At 36.7% G+C, this 26,107-nt stretch overlaps 1 protein-coding gene across 5 annotated transcripts in view; it reads left to right on the forward strand.

Annotated features, from left to right (window-relative positions):
- GPC5 (glypican 5) overlaps positions 1 to 19,049 on the forward strand; it is a 727,382-nt gene extending 708,333 nt beyond the window's left edge. Inside the window, exon 8 of one of the 5 annotated variants that reach the window (XM_067293223.1) lies at positions 18,446 to 19,049. In XM_067293223.1, coding sequence (XP_067149324.1) covers positions 18,446 to 18,606 — 161 coding nt within the window. In that variant the 3' untranslated portion in view covers positions 18,607 to 19,049. The remainder of the gene's footprint in view (positions 1 to 18,445) is intronic. The other 4 variants (XM_067293233.1, XM_067293241.1, XM_067293272.1 and 1 more) reach the window with 4 other exon arrangements.
- Positions 19,050 to 26,107: the final 7,058 nt, after the last annotated feature.

Consider the following 26,107-nt stretch of genomic DNA (forward strand, 5'->3'; position numbering starts at 1 on the left):
TGTTTTCAAATCTCCCAGAAAAGCATGGCCAGATTTTAAGTCACACTGATATGCTGAGACCATAGTATAATGCAAAATCTTGGGGGAGAAAAATATATACCTTCTGTTATAAGAAGCTGAAAGTTTGGTTTAGGAGACGAAGATTTAGGCAGGCTTTTCTTCCTTCATATTCACTCCACAGGGCAAAAATGCTGAGCACGTCATAGCTATAGTTTTAATAATGTCATTGAACATTTAGACCATGAACTATTTTAAAATACTTCTTTAAAAGTAGAGATAAAGATATAGGACAGTTACACTATAGGCATAGAGGAAGGCTACTCATATTTAATCATTTGTTTCTCAGTTTCTCAGCACCAATAACGAATGCATAAAAATCACCTTCACTCCCAGGAGTATAATATCTTTCTGGGGAAGTATTTGCACAGAGGAGCACTTTGAAAAACGTCATCTGAATACAAAGCATTGGAAAGAGACATTGGAAAGAGGTATAGAATTTCTAGTGCCTGAATTGTGCTTGGGGACTTAGTTATAATAGTGCTAAGTGCAGTGCTTCAGCTAAGTATCTGTCAATGTTCAGCTGGTAAAGCCCTGTTTTCAAGAATTTGTAACTTCAAAACCTACATATTCATTCTGATTCAAAAGTGTTCCTGACAAAGTGTCTCATTATAGGAATTACTTTAATTTATTTTAAATTTTACGTGGTTTTAAAAGATGATTTTCATTTGCAAATTATAAAAGTTCAACAAAATACAACAGTAAATAAATATAGGTATTTTATAGTCAAAATTGAGTATTTGAAATGTCTGTATTGTTTTCAATTTAAAATATGTTGTACCTGAATTTATATAATTAGAGAATATTCACTTGAAGAGCTAATGTGGAAGTCTGGCTAATAAGCATTAATTCCAGTTCAAGAGGATTTCAGTCTGCACATAGATTAGCAGGTCTACAGCCAAAAGGATTCCATTTTTATCGTTTAATCTGACCTCATGTATTATGCAAACCACAGAATTTCACCTGTTTCACATTGTATTAAGATATCTGCACATATGACAAATGTGTCATCTAATAACATCCTTGGAAATGTATAAATTATTTAGGTCTTTGGGTCTTTATTTTTCTGTTTACGGTTTGTGTTTATATTAGGCAAATTTTGAATGAGGCTGACAACCTGTCCCTAACTTAAGCTCTTTTGGCTATTGCATTTCAAGTGAAAAACAATTGATGATGTTAAACACCACATAGGTTTCTTAAAAAAATCAACATAGACTGCATCTATAATATTTTCTCTTGAAATTTTCATATGTCAATAAAAAAATTGTCTGTTTTATTTATGCATTTTAAATGAATAGTAAGGTCGCAATTCATTGAATTCAGAAGTGAATGGAAACTTTTTTTCATTCAGAATTGAATCATTCCTTAATATCCCAATTTTATAGCATACTTTCTTAGGATTTTGCTTAGGCTAAGACATGAAATGTGTAAGTTATCTGCTGCATGTTTACAGATCAGACCACCATGTGGAGAAAACTGGTGTATCTTTCTGAAATCCATCGCCCTTATTTATGCTTTCACAGTCCATATTCAGGAAAAGCAGCTAAAAATAGTTTGCATCTGGAGGGTTGATCCCAGTGACAATAAAGGGATTAAACACTAAGATATCTCTCTGTTTCCTGTAATGTCTAGAAGTATAGAGGATCTATTTTGTTCATTAATTTTACATCACTCAATACTTTCTGGCCTTATAAATGCCACACCTTTCTTTTTTGCCTTTGAAAAGCAACAGTATTATTACTAAATTTTTCAGAGATAATATTGGTAAGCAAAAAAGCAGCATGGAGAATGGAGAAAATTTACAGAATTTGCTTAAAATAGTCAATTTAGACATAATTTCTTTCAAGAATTGTCAGGATTTCTTAAAGCTACTTAGCACAATATGAGATTTTTATCATATTGCTAAGAAATATTTTTATTTTCATAAATTAAAATATTGTAACAGTGAGATAATTCTTTAATTTATTAGGCTGAAAATAATGGTGAGGTTTTTTGTTTTCTTTTGCTTACAGCAGCTTTCTGCTTGACAGTAGTATTGGTAACACAATGTTTGTCGAGGCCTACATAGTCTTGGCTGATCTCAAACCCTTATATATATATGAAATTCAAGGTTTAGTTTGTACAAATATGTTCCCATAGAAAAGACTGGGATTAATCAAGCAAGAAGTATTATACTATACATTCCTTTGCAATATCTTCATCTGCCTTTAATCTCAACTAAGGATAAATCATACTGTAAATTAGATCTAGACTGTGCAATTTAAAGAGCGATACTGGCAATGGGAAGACTACAGCACAGTACCACTGGATCAAGTGACAAGTAGATGCTTCAGTGACAATATCAGTACACATTTGGCTAAACTTGTAGGCTACTGAAATAGTGAAATTCCTCCAGGTTCATGTGGCAGCAGGTCATGTTCAGGTCCCTCCCTCATTCCTCATTCCTCAGTACCAGGCACCCTGGGGGAACTTGTTCATCCCCTCCTGCAGGAGATGATTGCTTTACTGAGTCTGGCAACCCTGTGCTCCTGTCAGTAGGCAGCCAACTCTCCCAGGAAGGCAGCTAGTACTTCTTTGCACTTACTCCATCCCCACATGCATGTTATCTCCAGACACGGTCCTCTCCAGTAGCTAACACTTGTCATCCTTTCCCCCATACACCCACTATATACAGCAGAGAACAGAACCACACACAAATTACTCTAGCATTCACATAGAGGAAAAGAGTTATGCATCACTTAAATTGCTAGTATTTTTTTTTTGGGAAGACTGTGTTCTTCAGAGTCATCTACTGAATGCTGGCTGGGAATGTAGATGCAGTCTAGGGACAGTTGGAGGCAGGATCTCCCCTTCAGATGTATGCAAAGAATTAAAAACGGTACGTCAATCCTCCATAATGACTGGAGACACTATTGTATTGTTGTCCCCAGCTGCTTTCTCACTTTCCTCACGATATCTTCATCTGGAGGACAAAGTTCACAGCTGGATATGATAATGTCAGGGCTACAGCCATTCACTGGCAAATTCTATTCTAGAAAAACTGGTTGGAGACAATCCTCAGATAGGATGACCCACCAGCTTCTGATATATACCCTGATGATAGCAGGAACTCCCAGGGCTAGCCCTAATGACCTGTCCTTCTCATCAGAAGCCCGTAGTTGGTACTCTAGCAGGAGAGGTAGGTGCAGACAGGGGGAGCAATGAGGAAAGACTGTGTTGTGTGAGGAACACTGTACCAATTGCTCTTCCATACTGTGTGCCTGTGCCATACTCAGAGCAACAAGCGGAACAAGAACCTTGCACCGTGCCCTTTTGGAGAATGGATGAGGCTTGAGGTGCTGCTTGGGAGCCCAGGTGTGCTGAGCAACTTAAACAAGTTTGGAACTACTTTCAGACAGCTGCCACAGAGGTATGCTCACATCCCTATTCTAAGCAGGATGCACCTTGGGTGTAAAGGCCCTGACCAGCTGCACCTGGTGTCTCCACTCACACTTCCTTGACCATGGGCATGTCACCAATGACGTGGTCCAGGAGATGCCAGAGGTACCAGATAACCCTAAAAGCAACCCCTAGGAGAGTTCCCCATGTCTCATCCTTCCTCTGTAGTGTTCCTTCCAGATTTAGAGCTGTCTTTCTTGAGGAAATGAACAGAGACACCATCTTGATGTGGTGTCCAGGAGGATGTTGGAGGCTTATGCTCTTCCCCTGCAATAAACATACAACACTTCTGCTGTTCCCTAATTCCCTGAGGACTGTGAAAACTGTCTATGACCAGTGTGTTCTGGGACTGTGTGGAGGAGGAGGACGGCATTACACAACTCATCGATGAGCCTGGAGAAAACAGAGGGCACGCAAGGATAGCACACACCACAAGGGAGGAGAGAGGTGTCATGTCTGCTTTAAGCTTACATGATACCATCAGACTTATGGTTTTACTGACATATTAAAAACCTGGACTGAGCCTTTTCAGCAGTTTGGGTCACCCATTTATTCTGCTGAACTATTTTTGGAGGCAGTTTCCTTTGTCATTTAACTTACATTAGTTTCTGAATGCATTCATTCATTCAACTGTGTTCTGCTCCAATTCTGCCTTTTTAGTTGTGTGAGAATTTCCATCTTCCCATGCCCACTTTTTAGTTTGTATAACTTCAGTCTTGGTCTTCTTATCCTGCTTGTAGATATTGATGCTACTCATTAATGTCTCTGTTGCTGCCTTACCTTAATGTGTGATCTCATTTGTCAGTTTTGCCATAAACCTTTAAAAATATACACATCAGCAGTAAAATAAAAATAAACCCAGCTTGGAGACAGTTCCCAAAATCAAATGCTTTTAAGTTGACAAGATGCTATTTTATCATTCAGTATGTAATGGAAGAGCTAAGCAAATACTTTACTTTTTTCCTAGAACATAGGCTTTTTTTCATTGTATAGTGAATTAATTTTTTACATTAAGATACTTTCTTGAAGCATTCCTATGTAGTTAAGCTTCGAACAGTATATCTAATTTTTCAGTCTGGTTACTTGTTAATTTACTCTATGGCTCTGGCACCCTAATCTTCTGCACTGCATGAATGCTGACTGGAGTTCTTCCAAAGGAAAAAGCTCCACTGGCTCAAGAAGATAACTTGCTTCAGGAACCACTGAATTGCTAGATATTGATATAATTTGCACCAGATTTTGCTTTCTCCATCCTGGACAATTACTCAACCCTATCCCAGTGACTTTACGGCTTCAAACCTCTCTGTTCGCCCTCGTTCATCCAGTGAACATATCACAAATTCTTGGTGTCAGGCTGAAAACCAAATCTCTGGAGTCAATGCTGCAGTCCTCTCCTTTTTCAACTTGCTGTTTCTGGAAGAGGACTTTTAAAAACAAACAGTTTCAGGTCACAGAGAGCTTTCATATGCTTAAAACTGTCTCACACCCAGTACTCCACTGGAACTACTAACGTCTAGTGGAGTACTAATCCTCCTAACTACTAATCTGCTCCACTAACGTTCCAGAAATGACAACCTTACTGAGCTAGGCCATTTCAACTTAAAGATGTAAAAAGCATACTTGAAGGACTGCGATATAAATTATTTTTCTCATGTAATCTGACATACATTCTTATACTATGGTTTGGTGCCATAAGCTTCTCCGTATAGACTTCCTGCAAAGCTTGCTCTGCTAGACTGCCTCTGGGATCTGAGACCAACCTTTACCTTAACACTTCCTCTAAAAGAAGAATAAAATGGGGTGCTGCATTCTCTGCCAAGATCACTCTGTTATCAACTCCCTCTTCTTCTGCCATTACTTCAAAAAATGCTGATTTTCCAACAGAGGACAGGCATCTGGTGGAGGAGGTGATCTTGGTCTGTTTATACTTTGTTAGATTCAAGAAGAAGACTAATTATGTTTAAAGGACACACACTGTGACATTATGCAGAAAATGACAATTAGAGAATGGTCAGAATATGGGCATGGTGGCCTGAAGTGGAGGGAAAAAAAATACAGAATGACTCTAGTCAGAATGACTTCTCCTCACCTTCCACTACCCACCCACGCATAAAAAAACTGGCTTCACATGCCTTCACGTTTTAATATGCCTGTTCCATGACAATGTTACAGTTCAGTTCACTGTACCCTGCTGGAAGCAGCTTTAGGGCAAAAATTAGTGCTTCCCAGCCAAACAGTATCCTTGCAGATATGGTGCAAGGAGAATGCAGTCTTACAGTGTCTTTAGTTTACAGAACTATATAGAGGTCAGACTTCTCTTTTCTCCTCTCTTTGCTTCTCAGACCTCATTCATTCTTCCTCTCTTGGATCAACATCTTTAGGCTAAAAAGTTTAACTGTGAAGGTTCAGCTGTTTCTCTTCCATCTATACTTTTGTTTTCTATGAAGAGCTGTATTGTGACTAAGAACCTGTTTTGAAAACATGCATATGTTATCAGATATTAACTAAAAAAAATGTTGGGGGAAAAGTTACTCAAAATAATAGAAAGTCTATATGCCAGCTTAGTTTCTTTCTTTATGATTCACTACCACTTAAGTCAGATGAGCTTTCCCTTTAAGTTAGACATAAGAAGCAGACATAGCTTACGTTTTTTAAGACAAGCTCTTGAAACCACACTGGCTGTCTTTTTTCTTTTGGTTTTCCTCATACCCACACTACCTCTCTTGAAAACAAATAAACTATCTTTTTCCTCAACCTTTCTTTTTTTCCTCTGTCTGCACGTGTTATCCTGAGGCCTGTTATTATATTTCTTCATGATTTTTATTACAAGCCTGGAGATTAATGTCTTTCTTTTGTTAGAAACTGCTTTTCCCCAGTCAGTCAACCAGAGGCAATCAAGATGATGGTCAGCCTTGTTAGGCTGTGGGAACATGAAAGGGAAGGTAGCTTTACTTTTATGCCTGGCCGGATTTTTGTAAGCCATACAAAAGCTGCAATATTTGTAGGTTGCTGAATAGGAACTGCATATTTGTATGAAATCTGCATATTGATAAGAAAGCTGCAAGGCCAGAATTCCCAGGGAGAGATAAAATTGCTACAGGTACCGGGTTTAATCTTTGAATTGCCTGATGGTGATCTCTGAACTTAAGGAATGCAGTTGTTTCGATGTTTCACTGTTAGTTTTTAGTGACTTTAAATCAAAGATCTTATACTTGTGGGCTGCACTGAGACACAAAACTTTCTATGGCATTTTATAACATCAGTACTACACACACTCAAGGGTGCAGATCAATATTCATCAGGTACCACAGTACTTATCACAGATTTTTATCTGGCGCGAAAGAAATCAAAACTCTCTGCCAGAAAGGGCTATCTCTGAATTGAAAATTGGAAAGCAAAAACTTTTATGGAAAAGTTGTACTTTTTTTAAGCCTCATAATCTGATTATAAAATACACTTCTAAAGGGACATCAAGAACTAGAATCCTTTGATTCGTGTGCTATCGATACCTTTTCAACATAATAGCTGGGAACTGGAAGTTATTCCAGGAAGGAAGAGAAATCAGTGACTGAATTGAATATCTATGTTTCATTCTTATTTATAAGGAGAGAAGTTGTGCTTTTGTTTACAGGGAAGAAATGGAAACAAAGATAGCTACGTTCTTTATTGCTCCGCACTTCCTTTTTGTCAGTAACCCAGTCTTTGATGTGGGTTCAGGCCAGAAATCAACAGTGGATTGTATGTTTTTCTCCATCTGTTTCTGGGTGCTTTATGATGTTATGGTTAGCTGACAGTTTACGTCCTTCTCCAGATCATAACAGTGTGATCCTTCTTCCTCTCACCAGCACTTATCTGATCCCACAGCGAGCTAGCTCTAAAAGTAAGCTTAAGCTGAAATAAAATGCACCTGGCAAGAAAAATCATACTTCTGATCACTCACCTCTCTGAAACTGGTTCAGTATGGGATCTAACACAAGCCAGCATGCTCCCTCACCTGATTATCTCCTTGCTGTCACCTGAATGTGCCCCTTAACCATACCCTCATTAAGCCCAGACAGACAGAACAGAGGGCATTCCACTCAAGAGCATTCAAATTCTTGAGCAACTTTTTATTTAACTCATTTTGGTTGCAATCATGTCATTAAGTATGCTTTAGAGCAAAAAATAAGAACAGCAGTTTAACTTATCAGTTTTTAGGAGGATTAATCTAATCTGCAGACTACATAGCCTTTAAAATAAATTTGGATTACTAGAATTCTAGGTGGACTAACCTGAATAAATTGCAAAAGTTACTTCAGCATCTTAACATTAGTAATTGATTTAGTTCTGATTTCTGTTCTGTAAAAGTTTAATTCTCTACCTTTGTTTTAAAAAGAACATTCAGAAAATGTAAAATAATGAATTGCTGCCTTGAAATTAGGTCAGAAATCCTAGGAATCTGAATGATTAAAAAAAAAAAACACTTCGTTTTCTTGATGGACCTAATGTTCTGCCTCAACCCAAACTTTTTCAAATTTGTGTATTACTTTCAGGAGCTTCTGTTCAAATTCATCGCTCTATTCTAGATGATATTTTTATATAAATCAGAATTGTTGTTAATAAACCTCCTACAGAAAATTGAAAAAAAGATTAAAAATGAGTCATATGGGTAAATTGTTTCAAAGGACAGTAATTTATGGGTTTTCTGACTCATGGGATAGTAATTAGTACTGATCAGATGAAAATTCAGAGAATGAAAAATTTGCTTACTTCTAGCTAGTCTGATTTATAGGACTTTAGTCCTATTATCATTTTGTATTGATTACAAGACCTTTGCATAGGTTAATGATAATGGTTGAAAGTTCCTCCACAGTGAAAAAGATTGAAAAGATGGATTCTTCCAATTAAAACAGGCATTATTGACAATGTTGATTCCAGAACTCTAGAGCATTGAAGCTATTTTTATAATGAACATGGATTTAGAGGCTATTGGGTGAGAAAGCAACAACAGTAGACCCAATTAAGGTTACTGTGGTTGTCTCTAGCTCAGAGAAGAAAACAGTTAGCTTTCAGTCTCCATATGCAAAATAAAACCATGTATTTTAGACTCATAATACTTTGCTATAAGCTAAAATTGACTTACAAGTTAATCTAAAAGTATGCATTAACCATTTCGACAAATACTATTATCTATTTTTGATTCTTAAAAGAGTGAAATAAAAGGAATTTTTGTGGTTTGTGACACCATTTGTTTGTGTTGCATTAACTAAGAAAAGCTTTGTTTTCTAAATGGAAATACTGACTTCATTAATCTATAATGTGAAACAAATGCCACTGTTAACTTTGAAAGAAAACTTTCAAATATTAGACTAGAGTCTTAATGTCTGTTGTTCTTGTAGTTAAAATGACTTGCCAGACTCATGTTAAGATCATTGGTTACACTCTATTTCTCACATATACAGCTTTCAGAAAATATGTGCAATTAAATATGATATGTTGGATTCATTTCCTAATATGTGTTTAGTCATATAGAATTCTCTTAGCTAATGTCATTAGGCAAACTGCTTAATTGCTTTCTAACAATAACAGAAATACTATTCCTTTTGTTTTTAGGTGAGATTACTTGCATCCAGAGATCCCTTGTGCATTTATAGTTGTTTTTTTGTGTTGATTTGTATATTAATGCAAAGATTATTAAAATATATAAAGCTAAAAAAGAGAGGTTTAGATCAAATTATTTCCTCCAAATAAGTACCAATTATCCATTTCAGAATTTTTCTGCATAACAGTACCTATATTTGGTACACAGACAGAGAGGACAAACTGACAACAGTTCAGTACATGATTTCAAAGAGGTCTTACCTGCATCATGCTAAGGGGTACCACGGTATACAGACAGTGGCATAGCTTTCCCTGAGGAAACTGGTGAAAGCTCTGTCACTTAAGAATAAGCTGGATAAAGTACAAAAAGGATACTCTAAGTGGGGAGAAAAAATCTATTTCTAACTTCTGAAACTCAATTTGTTCAATAGATTTAACTCCTCAGGAGTACTAGAAGCCCTAGAAATGACAAAGGCTACTTTGAAGGGGAAAAGGAAGTCATCTGGAAAAAAAAAAAAATCATTGCTGGCATAATCCAGAATGTAAATCTAGTGAAAGGTAGCAGACCACACTGTTAGGGCCTCCTTGAGTCCTTCCCCTTTGTATATGGAAATAGTTTCACCTACTGAAAACAACTCTTCCTGCTCTGGGTATGAAGACTGTATTTTTCTTTTTACATTCTGTCCTAACTGTAGTGATCAATTAATTCATAATGGCTTGGTTATCACCCTACATTATATATGGAATCAAAAATCTCAGTCACTGACGATCTCCCTTTGTGGAGGCACTCTGAATACGAATCTTCAGTTGGCTTGGCTACAAAGTGAACATCTTCTCATTGTTCCACATTGCCTTGTGGCATATAGATTGGATTCAGTGCTTTGGTACTCAAGGTCCTTTGGTATGCTCAAGGTCCTTCCTAGGCTTTGATACAGGCTGTCTGAACTACTTTTCCTTAAGAAGAGCTGTGAAAACATACGACTGTGTTTCACTGAAAGAAATGACTGGCCAATGCCAGAGGTGAGACTCATAAGGAGGTTAAGAATTTTGCTGCTAGAATTTCTGTCACAGTACAGATCTTTCCTATGATAATAAGCAATTCTCAGAATTTCAATGATTTCCCTGGCTATATCTACACTGTCAAGTAACTTAGCTTGCAAGTTGTCTCCTGGTCCACATTGCATAAATGTTAGTTCACTCCATGGCTCGGCATTAAGGAAAACCATCTCCACCCCTCCAAAACAAACCTGAAGTTCTGTGGATAATTCATTCCACTGACTGCTTCCAAAAGGCAATACAAACCAGATGGCCAAAGGCTTAGATTTCTCTGCCCTACAAAGTCCTTCAACATCAGGCTTTTTATTTTCAAAGCACTTTCCCATGCCTGGATATCATAACCCACAGCATGTAATACACTCCCTCAGTTTCTTGTTATAAAAACACCACCTGGTGGGTTGCAGCACAACCCACATGTTATTTCAGACACTTTGAAGTAAAAACAAACAAACAAAATAATAATTGTATTTTGAGCCAAGGAGACCACCACGGGTGGCTTACAAGATATCGAGGGCATTGTACTGTGCAGCAGAGATTTGTTCAGCAGTTTGTTCTAGGTATTGCTAGTTCTGAGCAAGGTAGACACAAGCCACTCTGCGCCACTTTGCCTGAAGGATCTCCTTCTGGGATGTGTATTTTGCTATGTAAATATAGCTACATTGACTCTTTTTGTATTTTAGCAGGAAACACTTTCATGGAGTACTGGCTCCTCAGGATGTTTGCACACATCAGACTCTGATTCACTGCTTTCATGGCAATATAGCAGCCTAAATTCGTCATTTTTGCCCTGATTCATCATGCCCTTCAACACCAGGCAAACTCAATGCTGAAAGCAAGAAATGCTTATAATCAGGGTTTTAGGTATAAAACTGACAACATAAGACTACAGGTGAAACAAATATGAACTTAATTAGTACCTTACCATTTTTTTTAACTTTCCTACCTAGAATTCCTTAAATGTAACCCATTTGTCAGAGCTACAGATTCAGTATTTTGCTTTGTTTTTCCACCAAAGATATACAGCATAATGGCAGGAATATGTTAGAAAATATTCACTGCTCATTCAGTGATGAAGCTACTCTGTGAATAAGTATAGGATTCATCTGGTCAAAAGCACACTGTAAATATCTATATTTGAGTACTCCACTCCTATTTATAGAAATATGCATTTCTGTAATTACCTCTTTCTCTGCATTCACTATGATGGGAGATGAAGTAACTAGCTCAGCTGTAAGGCAGGATTCAGTTGTCTAACACAAAATATCTTCACAGCGCTTTATAAGAAACAGGTTTCCTTTGGAAGGGCAGCCGTATGTCAAATACAATACCCTCCCAAGTGTCTAAAATGTCAGTAGACAGCCATGTTTAGGCAAATGAATCACATTTGTAGATGTAGACTTTATAGATATCTAAAATTCAGTGGAATGAATCTTACCCTAAGTATCATCTGGGATTATCTTCTTAAGCACCTCACTTTTGACTTCAGTATCGGCATACTGCTACCTTACGCTGCGTTGGGTATGGCACATCATACTGAAGCTTATCTTTTCTGACACAAACTGACCCATATAACCACTACAGCAAAGTAGATGGAATTCTGCTCTGACAAAATAGGAGTTCATCTGCAATTTTAAAAAAGCTATATTGACTTTTTAAAGGATGTATTTAAGGATTCTGGCCTTTGTAGTTAAACATGATCTCAGGCAGCTGAAAAGGTGCAAGCATATTTTCAGATTGTTGTTCTTTTTTATTTTGGCTTTTCATTCCTTTTGGTTTGTTTTTTTCTTGCGTAAGGCAAAGTGACATTAATTTATGTGAATAATGAGAATCAAATCATTCACTGTACTTCACAAGCATAATAAATATGTATCCCTATGCTCCAGAGCACCCATTAATCACCAAATGCCAGAAGTTAGGGGTCCTAATGGTCTGGTTGCCTAAATGGTTCACTATCTCTTATTGTTTCTCCCACCTTTAAAGCATCAGGCAATAGTCACAGGCAGAATCAAATAGTGAAATGGAGACATTGCTGTTGTGGCAAAATCTATTATTTTGGTTTTGAACCTTTTTCCTCCTTCACCTTACCATTACTGTCAGCCTATTGGGATTGACACAATCAGATACAATAATATATTGCACCCAAATTACACAGGAAGACAAAAGAGACAGGAATTAAAACTATATTACAACATACGATTTTAGTATCACTGAGGCCTGTTTTCTGCGCTAATCCATTAATTTCACTGATTATATATGATCAGGTAAACAATAGATTCCATAATGCAAAAGTCTTCATTCATTCTAAGTCAGTCATGTAGATTCATTCTTTTTCCCTGGTGCCTTTCCTTTTTGTCATTGTTCTTTTCTTATGAACCTTCTAACAAACAGAACTTCACTGAAAAAGAACAAGCTGGAAGTATTAAGAAATTCAGCTGAGCAAACTGATTTATAATTCAGATATGGAAAACTCAAGTGCAATGTCAGATAATTGATTTTTCTTTAATATTGAGGCCTAAAAAATTCCAAAAGCCTCACATGAAAAATGCTTGAAAATTTTGACATTTCTTTAGGTTCTGTGGATTAACTGTTAGTTTGTCCTTCATTAAATGAAAACTAAACAAAATAAAGCAGAGGCATATTTTTCACTAGGTTAAATCCTGTCTTCATTCTCAGCACAGACATCTCTCATATCACTGTTCACTTCTTCTAAAGCCATGTGATGGAAGAATGATAGAGCAATGTAGCTTCTTTCTGTCTCTATTACTTTTAGTGAAAGTCAGAGGTTTTTTATTATTTCTTACAACTAGTGTTGAATTGTGAAACATTTAATACTTACAGAATCACAGAACAGCTGACGCTGGAAGGGACCTCTGGAGGTCATCTAGACCAGTCTGATGCTTCTTTTCATTTCACTTACTGTGCAAGGAAAGGGCGCACGGCATCATAAAAACATGTAAAAATCATAAATAGGGTAAATACATGTTCTGCAATATGTGTGTACTGTAAGAAGGGTACTTTTCAAGTGAAATGTGGGGAATGTTTTTTACTGGAGGTGCTCCTTAGCTTTTCAAAGTATAGATGCAGTCATAAAAACATGAAATTGGCCTAAAGAAATTAGTCATTTGCCAAGTACCCTGCATAATGTAGTTCTTCTCAGCCATATTTTTTCCCCTCATTGAGACTTCATTGACCACATCACATGAAATTCACAGGGAAAAGTCTTTGAATAATAATAGACATTGCCCATTGTTTCTAATTTTCTTTCTAAGCACTGGATGCTGTAAATATTTTGTGGTATTTTTAGCAGATTAATGGCTTAAAAACACTAGGTGAGGTATGATCTGACCTATACTGAATAAGTTATTCTTTACATATAGTTATTGTTCAGTAAAAGCATGTACAAATTATTTAAAATAGAAAATTAAAGTTGTCTTAGCAACCACTACATATAAAGTGAAGTATATCTAAGGTATTTAAGCATAGCTCTGTGATCTAGTATAGCTATTTTTCAAAATGTTTTCTTGACATTACGTAGTTCACAGTAAAACCTGGCAGAAGAAATCCATTATAAGATTAAAAGTTTCAGCTGGCAAAAGACTGGTCAAATCAAAAGACTCTTTGATAATTGCTGGCATTTTAAATTATGGAATAACAGTGCACAGTAATTCCTTTTTGGTTTTTGTCTTTTGGGGTAAAATCAACTAATGCAATTTTTCAAATTTAACTGTATAAAGACATTATTGAGACCTCATTATTCTGAACCGAAAGAATCAAACTAATACTATATCTTCCTTGATACTACAAAAAATGTGTTGATATTGGTCAGTGTTGATGTTTCCTTTACACAGTAAGGAGATTCTTTTAGCACTGTTGTCATCTGCAATTTCCTGAGACAATTGCTCTGATATGACTCACCCTTCATTCTTCTTAATCATTATGGTCTTCTCCTTTTTGCCTTTGCCTCTAAATTCTTCAGTTTACTTTATCGGTTATATCCAAATCTCTATCTTGTTCTACTTTCCAAAAAATTCTTACAGACATCTATAAATGCATGGCCCACCGCCTATAACGTCATCCTTTGCCAGCTATCTCCTCATTATTGTAAATTCCATTTCCAACTTCATATTTAGACATTATTCTACAAGTATATCAGTTATTTCTCTTCTGTTTGTCTAATCTCTACGTATTCTTTTAACCTCACATAAAGTTTATTCATAATCTTTCTCGTGAATTTGGGGGCATAGCTTCAGCCAGTTATTGGTGCTTTTCTTCACAGCTCATGTGTTATAAGATCCTGGAGTATAGCTTATATATAATGACTGAAATAATTATTTGCCCTGCTAAGAATTTTGTATACAACTTCATAAGAAAAAAAGAGGGTTAAAAAGAGTGTTGTCTTGTAAAAGCCACATCCCATCATTTTTTCCTATCATCTGAAACACTACCCCCTCCTCACTCAAATTATTACTCTTATCTGAGGTTCATAAAAATGCTTGTGGCATAAAAAATGTGTTTTGGATCTTCCAGAATGTCATAAGAAGAATGATGCACACACAGAGAAATCCAGTTCTCTCCCCTCTCTAAAACTGTGATAGGCTTTGTTTGCAGCTGGGTTCCCACAGAAATCCATTTGGCAGCTTCATTTTCCCTTGAAGAGCCATTTCATTTGTGAGGTATGTTACTGAGTAGATAGCAGATAATGCAGCAAGGTGTTTGTGGTGAGACTCCAGATGTGCAAACATTTTGTCATCTAGTTCAAACCAAGCCACTGTTGCAGGACCTTCTGTTTAAAATGAACTGAATAGTCTCAGGGAGGTTCTTTGTAGGCAAGCGTTTAGCTCCTTGCTGCAATACTTTCACAATGTCAACAGGAAAGGTCCAGGCCAAATGAAAATGTTCCATGTCTTTAGGTCTGACCTTTCAAATCAAAGTTAAGGTCTGTTGTTTGATATTCGAAGGAAATGGTGTTGTTGCTGCAGCTTTTCTGGAGAAGAATAACGCAGGCCAGCTTTCAAGGCTGCCAGTACTGTTACCTTTCATAGGTTTTAAATATCTTTAAAAGATGCTAAAGAGTGTTAGAATTTGCTCTGCAGCTGTTATACTATAATGAGATGTTGTAATATTCATCACACACTTTGGAAAAATTCTTTTACTGATTAATCTTTTCTAAAACAGAGCAGGACAATATTTTAAATTGCAGTCACTGACTGGATTTCACAGCTGATGTTGGGCACAGAGATATGATACTTGGCAGCTTTACTTTATATAAGTTCATGCAAACATTATATTTGGATTCTAATTCCCCTCAAAATTATCTGCTGCTCTGCCTTGCAATTCTAGCTTTCCTTTGAAAAAAAGCGCTGAATCTTAGCTGAAACTTCTAAACTTCAGCATTTTCCAGTCAAAATATTAGCTCTAGCATGACTTTCATATTAAACCAGACACTTATCACAGATCATTTAAAGGATATGGGAAACTTAGATGGCTTCTCTTTAACATAATTTCAGTTTCTAGTATGTGAGGGAACTAAACCCAACCAAGTTCGCTTTATATTTTGTTCTGTTTTGCTGCAAATATTTGTATAGCTCTCACTGCAAGTTTTCTGTGAACCAAGGAAGTTAAAATCATTTAGAGAAAAGGATCACTTCTGTGACTGAATATGATACATGAAGGATGGCATATATATTTAAACCAAGATATATAATGCACAGCAGAATCTACTTATTTAAATAGAAAATGTAGCCTAGATGTAGGAACTAAATTTATAGTTACTAGAACTGATTAAAAAATACCATTCTATGGAAAAATGCAGTTCTGTTAAGTTATTTTTTAGGATTGTTTTTCAGTTCAGTGATTTTTTATAGTAAAATATATTAGTATAGTAACATTAGTATTAATGTAGGATAGTAATAGTAAGTATATTTTTTGAACTACCTATTTGAATAAAGTCAAAGTTGTGGCATAGTTCTGTGGGGCATAATAGGTCAAAGGTTTGCTGTATGTTTACACTGCAGTCCTAACAGTATATACATTTAACATCAGAGATTATATTCAATATGTTATAGTATTTTGACTTCATCAAAGAAAAATGCATTGCTAGGTTTGAACATTTTTTAAAAAACACTCTTTTCATGGGAATTTCCAAAGTTTGTTGTTTTCATTTCAGATTGGAAAGAAAATAAATTTTGAGATAGTTTTTCCCATAAAAATGAAATTTACTCTTTTTCTATTTTCCATAATATTGTCAATGAAAGTGTCACTAGATGTTAAAGCTGACCTTCCAGTGAATAGTTAATATCTAGTCAAATTGCTTTCAGACTTAGATCGCATACTTTAATTGAAGCCTGACAATCAGGTTATTAGCTGTAAGATCTAGGAATATATTCCTTTTTTATGATTGTCTTTCATAATAAATGAGATACTGGATATTTAAGGTAAGGCCATATATTTCACTCTATCACTGCTGTGGCAGAGTATTTCTAAATACACTGAGAAAAATCTGCTTTGTGATATCTATTGCACTTGCTTAGCTGTATTGTTGCACTGGTTCAGCAACAGAGCTGAATTTTTCACGGTGTTGAAATTAATCTTTTTAAATAGGAGAACTCTTCACTAAAACTCTGGATGAATGACCTGGTTCTATTTCCAATACTCTCTAGAAAAAGTCCTGCAATCTGCCCTCTTTGGTGATCCACCAAACATTCCTTCCATGCAGTGCTGACTGTTTGGTCTTTTTCTAGAGAGGTTACTCAATGTGCATGGTAAGGAGGAATTGTATTCCCTCCTTCTCAGCAGGTATTGTTGCTCTTCCTCCTTGTCTGTCCACCTGCATTGTACTTATAGAGCTAATTTTCACAAATTCCAGGCAAGAGCACTGGATCAATAAATCCACACAAAATAGCAGTCTATTCTGCTAAGTACGGCAGCCAAGAAGACAAATTCATTCTAGCAGGTTTTTCAAACAACATGATTGACTTTTGCTGGCTCTTCCCTTAATGCATTTTTTCAAAGCTACAGGAAGGAGATTTGAGTACATACAGTAAGTTCACAAAGAGCAGCTTTCAACCTGCTTTTAGGGAAAAGAGTTTTTCTAACACAAGCACCAAAAAAGTTGTTCCTTTTAAAAACAAGGAAATTACAATGATTCTCTGTGGCTTCTTATTAAACTCTCACTTAAAGAGGATATCACCATGACTAAATAGACATCCTCCATTGCAGTCCCTTTGGAAAAAAGAAGAATCACTAGTTTATTCATCTTTGCTAATGATACAGAGAGGAAAGAAGTACCTAAACAATGAATAATAATCCAGATACTCAGACTGTAAAATCAATATGTCAGCTCAGTAGAGCTGAGTTTCTTTTTAATGCTGCTGTTCTAACGCAGTAGAGCTTACCTTCTGAATTATGTATGTATTGACCTAATTACATAAATATTGACTTTGCTTTATATGAAGCCTTTTTCAGTCTCAGTGTAATTATAATGTCAATATTTGTTGCATGTAATAACATTGAATTTAGACTTGTTAATTTTGATTGATAATGGCGTGCCACAAGTTATTGTATGGGATAAGACAGTTAGTCTAGAAGTATGCATAGAAAATACAAGCAACTGACAATGCTACCAAAGCTCAATGCGTCTCCAAGACCTGTTTCCAATTGATCAACAAGGCACAGGAATTATAATGGGTGATTACCTCCTTAATCCATAAAAAGCACTGTTTTGAGTTGGAGGAACATTTTTCCCAATCCATAAATGTACAAATATTCAGCTGGGAACTCGCTAAAAGAGTTCCTATTTAAAGTCAGTCTTACATTTTTGCCAGCATGTTGTAAACTCTGTTTAAGTAGTGCCAAAATAGATGTTTTATATAGTAACAAGTACACTTTGCTGCATACCTTATATCAGGTACACATTGTTTTTGAATAATATCAGGAGCCAGACACAAGCAATTTCACATTAAATTACTTTCTTTTTCCTTCAAATCCAAGAAAGATGTGAGCAGTGGACATTTAGGTACTACTGGGACTTGCAAAACTGTTCACTTCAGTCTGCAAATGTTTGCTGAGATATATTTCTACAAGAACTGCTTTGTTCAGAGCTGGCAAGCCTCTGAATTACTTTCAGCGATGAACGGCCATATAGTGTGTGTTTCTAGATGCAATTATAAAGGATTTTGAATTTGGCAGTAACATGAGACTCAGAAACCAAACTGTGACAGTCTGTGTGCTGAGGATATTTAAATTTGTTCTAGCTATACCATGTTGCCAGTAGTGACAAGGCATGTATCATACTGTATTTTCTTATTTGTCTCAGCAGGGATGCCAGACAAGACGAACCTCAGTGACGTAAAGCAAATCCATCAAGCCAGTGATGGCAGCACTTTAGACACAACTGGAGCAGGATGTATAACAATGGCTGATTATATGACATTTATGCTGATTAGTTTGGTAACACTGTTTCTCAGTCTTTGGTAACTGTGTAGCTCTGTCTTGATATATGGGTCTCATTGTCATCTGTTTGTCCCTACTCACAAGCCTGGAATAAGGGATCTGGTGGATATAGCAATATTTATGATAGCTTGTGTAATATCAGCCTCTCTGATCTTAGGCCTGAATATTAACAAAATTGCTTGTGTAATTGTTTGCTGTGCCCAGTCAAGTTTCAAATAGCTCCAAGGATGGCGACTCCACAATCTGTCTGGAGTGTTTAACCATCCTCATATAAAAAATGTTTTTTCTCATTTTTAAATAGAATTTCCTGCATTTGAATTTGAGCCCACGGCTTCTCGTCCCTTAACTGAGCACCACTGAGAAGAGTCTGGCTCCATCTTCTTTACACCCTCCCTTCAGATATTTACACACCCTAATAAGTTCCCCCTGAGCCTTTTCTTCTCCACGTTGAACAGTTCCAGTTCTCTCAGCCTCTTCTTGTATGAGAGATGCTCCGGTCCCTTAATCATCTTTGTGGCCCTTTGCTGGACTTGTTGCATTATGTCCATGTCTTTCTTGTACTGGGGAGCCCAGAACTGGACACAGGACTCCAGATGTGGCCTCATCAGGGCTGAGTAAAGGGGAAGGATCACCTCCCTTGTCCTGCTGGCAACGTTCTGCCATAAGGGCACATTGCTGGCTCATGGTCAACTTGGTGACCACCAGAACCCCCAGGTCTTTTTCTGCCAAACTGCTTTCCAGCTGGTTGGCCCCCAGCTTGTACTGATGCATGAGGTTATTCCTCCCCAGGTGCAGGACTCTGCACTTGCCTTTATTGAACTTCATGAGGTTGCTCCTTGCCCATTTCTCCAGCCTGTCAAGGTCCCTCTGAATGGCAACACAGCCCTCTGGTGTATCACCCACTCCTCCCAGTTTGTATCATCACTGAACTTGCTGAGGGTGCATTCGATCCCATCATCCAGATCATTAATGAAGACATTAAACAGTATTGGCCCCACTATGAATCCCTGGGTTATACCACAAGTGACTGGCCTCCAGTCGGACTAAAGCTGCTGACCATAACCCTACATACAATTAATACCAACTGTTGATACAATTGCTCTGCCCTTTGTGTACCTATCTTCAGAGAAGTGACCCCTGTAAAACAGAAAATGTTGAATTTGCCCTTCTCCCCTTCTCCAAAAAGGGGGGGGGAAAGTCTACAGGGTAAACTGAGTTAATTTTCGTAGGGATTACTTTTCCCAGTTTGGAAAAACTACATATTAAATACTACTTATGTATAAACAGATATGCAAATATAACTGCATTTTATTTAGAGATAACAGCAAGGGTAGGATTCAATTCTGGATTAAGATACCTCAATCTATATATCTACATATAGGCATTTACATATGTGCTAGATGTCTAAGCTGTCATTGCAGTCAGTGGAAATACAGGGTAACATTCAGTTGCCAAAACACAAGCAACTAGCTGAATAAGGAAACCCATCTAGTTTCCAGCTACTGCAACAAAAAGGCTTAGTCTTTCGGTGGGCCATGGAACTGAGACCCTTGTCAATACAGTCAATGAAGCCTAGTGAGTTATTCAGCTCATATTAAAGCAGACACCTAAGAACTCATTTGCCTAAAAATAAATGTCTGGTGCTACTGGAGATTTCCTGGATCCAAGATATACTCATGGCACTGGCATATATGATGCAGAACTCATGGGAAATTCCAGAAAGCTACTTAAATGGGAGTCATCTGGAGTAGCAGCTGGTGACTAGGTGGGATATCCTTGCATATATCAAATGGTACTACACACGTATGTGTGGGCAAGTGAACCATACCACAGATCTCCATCAGTAACACTGAGAGCTTGAATACCTAGCCTACATGTTGACACATAAATAAAAGAGCCTGAATCACAACATGAATCCCAACTCAAGTGCTTATACTTTGTAAGCTGATCCAAGCAAAAATGTTTCACAGTACTAATGGTACATTGTATACTGCTGTTATAAGATACTAAGGTCGGATTTGTTCTGCTGTGACTAATTTCCATGTCATTTTAACTAGAAAGTATTTAATAGTATTGTGTGATTACTTCCCCTTTATAGTCCATTGTAAGAGAACAAAGGAATACGCAACATAATACTGTGTATACTCATACTGTATCTAGAACTCTTCCTGGACTGCAAAAACAATTAATTTTATATGAGACTAATATAAAGAAGCATATGTAAATATTTTTATTCCTAAATGCATGCATTAGTCAATAGTGCACTCAGTATAACATACAGGTAAACAGCAATAATGTTTAAAAAAGCAATTAAACATTCCTAAGAGCAATCCCATGCCCAGATAAACATCATTAATATGCATGTGTGCCATGTGTACATTTTACTTGACCTCTTTTTTCTTTTGCAGGTTTTGTAAATCAGTTCTTCATATTCACTTATGTTGCTATCCCAGCATACACTGAAATGATGATGAAATTCAGGGAAAGAAAATCTGATTTTATCGTTTTCCTTTTTCATACCAGCTCAAACCAGCAATCCATCTAGTCCACTCCCTTTTTTCCTAACAGTGACCAGTCCCAATCATTTCATGGGAAATTGAAAAAAGCTTTGAATCAGAGATTCATAAATGGAACAAATTTTCCCCTAATATCCTTTACTTAGAATTTGGGTTATATCCTGAAGCACTTTGCTTCCATTCCACACTTTTGTGTGTTGTTTAAGGCTTTACTGATGGAACCAGGTGTTCATGGTGAGTATAGTTTAGTCTACAGCACCTCGGAAACACAAGCCCTATTTTCAAATAATGACAGTAATTAGGTCTCAAGGCCTCTTCAGACATATATACATTATTAGTCTGTGTAGCACCTCAGTTTTTTCATGGCCTGCTTCTCTTATTTTTTGTACCAAATCTACACAAGATCCGTGACCCTTTCTGCAGTGGGAAATTAGGTGTCTCCTTCTCAGACACCGCACATGAATAATCTAGGTGTTGGGACCACTTCAACAGGCAATATGAATACAATGAAAGCAAGTCTGGAGTTCCCACTGGCCCCATAAGCCGTGTACCCTCATTCACCCTCATGTCTCATCTATCTCTATGCAACATCATGGCCTAGACTTGTGGGTCTGCCAGGCTGCACCACAGGTCTTTCATCACTTTGGACATGTTATAAAGAAATATTCTTGATTCTTAAAGAATCATAAGAAATTGTTAAAAATGTCTCAGAGCAAAGAGAGGACACTAGCGTCACAGAGTTCAAGGATGTTGTGGCAGCTTGTCTCAGGCTAACCTTGGAGAACTAACATTGCAAAAATCTGTTGGGAATCTGGCAGGATGCTCGAGTGTAGCTCCAGGTATAGCAATGGAGAAAAAAACCCTGAAACATTGCCTATCTTAAAGCCAACAATAAAATGAGGAATAGTTGTTGGCAAGCATTGAGCAGAAAAATGTTGAGCATGGCAGGTAGAGTACATTAGAGAAGCTAGAAGCTGAGAAAATAAAAAGGGCTGAACTGGAGATCATGACAATACAATGTAAACTCATCCTTATCATCCTAAAATGGTGGACCATGTGCAGTAAAGATGCAAGCCACCCTGGGCCAATTGCCTTGGGATGCAGATGTTATTCTCTGCGTGCAGGCAGCACAGGACAGTCACTGAGCTCCAAAGATCCCTAGGTAACCTGAGAAATGTCATCTGGGTCTGGGTCACTCTAAGTATTTTCAATTATTTCTACTTAGTCCAAAGCTTTTCTGTATCTCACAAACCCTTTGCTGAGCGAGATTTTCATTTTGCTGTTTTTTTAAAGCCCTTTATATAATACAGCTGATAAGAGTTTAAAGTAGGGATGCTAAAAATCATTTCTCAGATAGACAACTTCTTCAAATGCTAAACTTGCAATGGATATCAACATTACAGCTGTGTATCCAATCTCAGCACCATAGAAAAGCTGTGAACAGAAGGTAAGAAAGCCTTGTAGGGAATAACTTCCTAGAGAAAAGTGTAGTTATTTACTTGGAATACAGTATTTTAGAAAAAGAATAATTATGGAAGGATAATCTTTTCATAAATCCCTGATACTTTTCGTTGGTAAGATTGAGCCAATCTTCTTGAATATTTATTTTTAATTTTCTTTAGATGCAGCTGTATGTTTAAATGTACTGATTACAAAACAAGTATTGAAGTACACTTTGCATCATAAATAATGTCCAAGCAATTTAAATAAATATTTTAAGGTGACAGCTTTCCTGAGTGTAGCTGGTGAAAGAGGACAAAAAGCATTTATCTCCTTAGGAAGCAAGTATCATTGTTACTTTACTGACTAATAAAAGGTAAAGCATAAGTGTAGCCATATATTAGATTCTCTCTGTCTCTCTCAGGAAAGATAGATATACATATATAGTTTATCTCTCTAAAACTATATTTTTACATATTTAATAAAATAATATTCCTTTTCAGATTATAACTGGTTTCAGATGAACCTATTTAAGGTTTCAGATTAATCTTAGTATTTCCATACATCTGATCAGAAGCACAAATTAAAATAGAAGAAAAAACCTTTAAGGGCTGATGCTATATCTGCTTAATTTTTTTTAAGTTCATTTCTACTCTGAAATAAATGTCTAAACATCAATCTTACTCAGCAAATGTTGCCATTTCTGTGTGTTCTGAGTCATAACTGATGATAATAGAAAAAAAAAGTTCTTTTTAACTCCATTAGGCTAGAAAGCTAATGCAGCCCTAGGAAAAGCCAGATTCTGCTCTTGCAAAGCTGAGCAAGTTACTAAAAATGTTCTAGCTACTGATTCCTTCTTTCTGGTGATGTGTGAATAAAAGGATATGGCTTGACTTTCAGATCCAGACAAAATTTGCATGTCTGGCAGTTGGAAATTGTATCTTTTACTTTATTTGGGAACTTGTAAATGTGAAATACCAGAGACAATATACCTGGTACCCCCTGAACCTGTTTTTTCCAGCTCACATTGAAGAGGAATAACATGCTGAGCTTCTGCAGTTGGGAGGACTTGGTCGATGCATTTCATCACTGCTGACAGCACACAGTGCTGGGCCAGGATCTCCTACTGTGCATGCCTAATTTAGGTGTCACATCTATTTCTCTCCAGGTTAGTCAGACAGCCCAAATCTATTGCTAGTCTCTTGAATTCAAGTCACATGAACATTTTTCTCAGAGGCAGTTTCTGGCTTCCCTGCTTTCCTCCGTGCCACCCACTCTCCTGCTTGTGTTGCTGGTGCAAGAGTACCAGCCGCATCAGGACCACTCAGTGAAATGGGTTGGGGTACTCCTGATGCAGAGGACTTCGGGGATCCAGTTCACCTTGCGTCTCTGCAAACAACAGCACTGGGAGAGCTGAGCAGGTGGCCACAGTGCTCATGGCAGTTCAGTCCCACGTTCAGTAGCAGGTGGGTGCAATGTTAGTTACAGCAAAACCTTTTAACAGCATAACCACACAGTGCAAAAAACTGCCTTCACAGTTGCACCTGTGCAAGGATTCATACATCAGCATCTAAAATATGACCATTAAAAAAATCAAAACAAAGTCTGATTTTATTTGTACCATTCAACTTAACATAGCAACACATATAATCCACACATAAAATACTATGACCGATCTTTTTTAGTCTCCTGGCAAAAGCATACTGCCCAATAAATATATTAGTATACTTTACCCTCAGCCATTTTCCCTTCTTTGTAGCCTAGAGCTATGTCTGTAGGGGACTGGTATTATATAGTAGGAGAAAGCACTTTCCTATTTACTTGTACAGTCTTTCATTTATTTCTACATGTAGCCAACACTTTTGTACTGGCTGTTAAAAATATTTTTCATGTCTGTTGCACATTCCTGCTTTTTGGCAGCCAGAAGTGTTTGTGAAATCCTTGTTGTTCACTTATTATTTTTAAAAGATCAGAAGTTTAGTTAAATAAAGCAAGATATTTGATACCAGTCCTTTGATAAAGGTAAAGAGCAACATGATTCTGAAGAATAAATGCTGCTTGCCATGTATATCTATATCTTTAGCAAGCTATAAAAAACACTGTATCTGTACTTTCAAAGCATCAGTAGGACTGATAATTAGTGCATGGGCGAGGTCCTTTTTTACATTTGTCATACTATTGAATTCCATGGATATAGATGAAAGCACAGCTTGGCTTTGTATTATCTACATGCAAAACTGAATTGATACATTTAATACAATAAGATTATTTTTAGATAGGTATCACAGCATTACAGATAATAACAATTTGTATTTCTCTGTTCTAAAATGGTTATATGTATACCATGACAAATAAAAACATAAAATTTATATTGTGAACTCTCACCTACATGACTCTTAGAGAAAGAAAGAAAAATTTATTTTTGTATTAAATATGCAACTTGGTGTAAAAATTTTCAGCATGTTAGTAATCCAAATAAATTTTGATGATGAATGGAAACATATGAAGGATAAGAGAAGAATACATCATTGTTCAAATTTGTTAGTAGATTTACATACTAATACTTAGTTAAAACAAATATTATGAAATAATGTCTTAATTTCCTTGATTTCCATCTTTTGCCCTGAAAATCCTATTTCTCTATAACAGTTTGTAAAACCACTAAGACCTAGCACACCTGCAGCCATTGGGACTTCTATGAGAAAGCTGAGGTATCCTCTTGATAGGCAAAAATGTTTCCATACTACATCAAATTAAGTTATGGTGTTCTATGAATAAAACACAAACAAGATCAGCTTTATGGAAGACTGTAAGTATCTATCAGATTTCAGATCCTAGGAGACACCACAAACATATGGATTAAAACAAATAATCTAAAATAAAAGTTGCTGTAGACCTATCTGGCACAGGGGAAAAGTCATCTGTTTTAACTTGTTCATCTAAACCTTAAATTCTGACTGATGGACCCTTTTCTGTATTCCAGACTCAGTCCAGTTGCTTAAACAGGTGACTAGTGCTATGCTCAAAATCTTGTTTATGGGCAAAGAGGAAACACACCTTATATATAAAACCAAATATGTGTTGTTAGTATAACTGAAATTCTAAGAGTCTAATTCAAAAATCCTTATTGCTCTATATCTAATTATTAAATAATATAGTTAGGACACTTCTAAAGTCTCAATAAGAGTAATAATACAATTAAAATTATAATACACACAGTTTCTAGCCCTTTTTCCTGGCTCACCCTTCCACTGCTCCGCTGGGTCTCAGCATCGGTAACTGCAGCCTGCTGGAGAGGGCATTTTGGTGAGCTGCCAGCCTCAGGATTCTGTCGTCAGGTGGAGTATGATGTTAGCGTTGCTGACTTCTTCTTCCTCAGTCCAGGATTCACTTTCGGTCATTTTTATATGTTTGCTAATATGCTTTACAACCTTTGCTCTTTCTTCATTGCTCTGCAGCTCCACACTACATTCGAATTTAGTATATATGGTGCTCTTTTTATGTATGTTAGATATTATGTCTTTGTCCTCTTTGTTATCCATGAAAACCAGTTTTGTCCAGCTCCAGGT

The sequence above is a fragment of the Apteryx mantelli genome, chromosome 1, assembly GCF_036417845.1.
Source record: "Apteryx mantelli isolate bAptMan1 chromosome 1, bAptMan1.hap1, whole genome shotgun sequence".
NCBI classification, from domain to species: Eukaryota; Metazoa; Chordata; class Aves; order Apterygiformes; family Apterygidae; genus Apteryx; species Apteryx mantelli.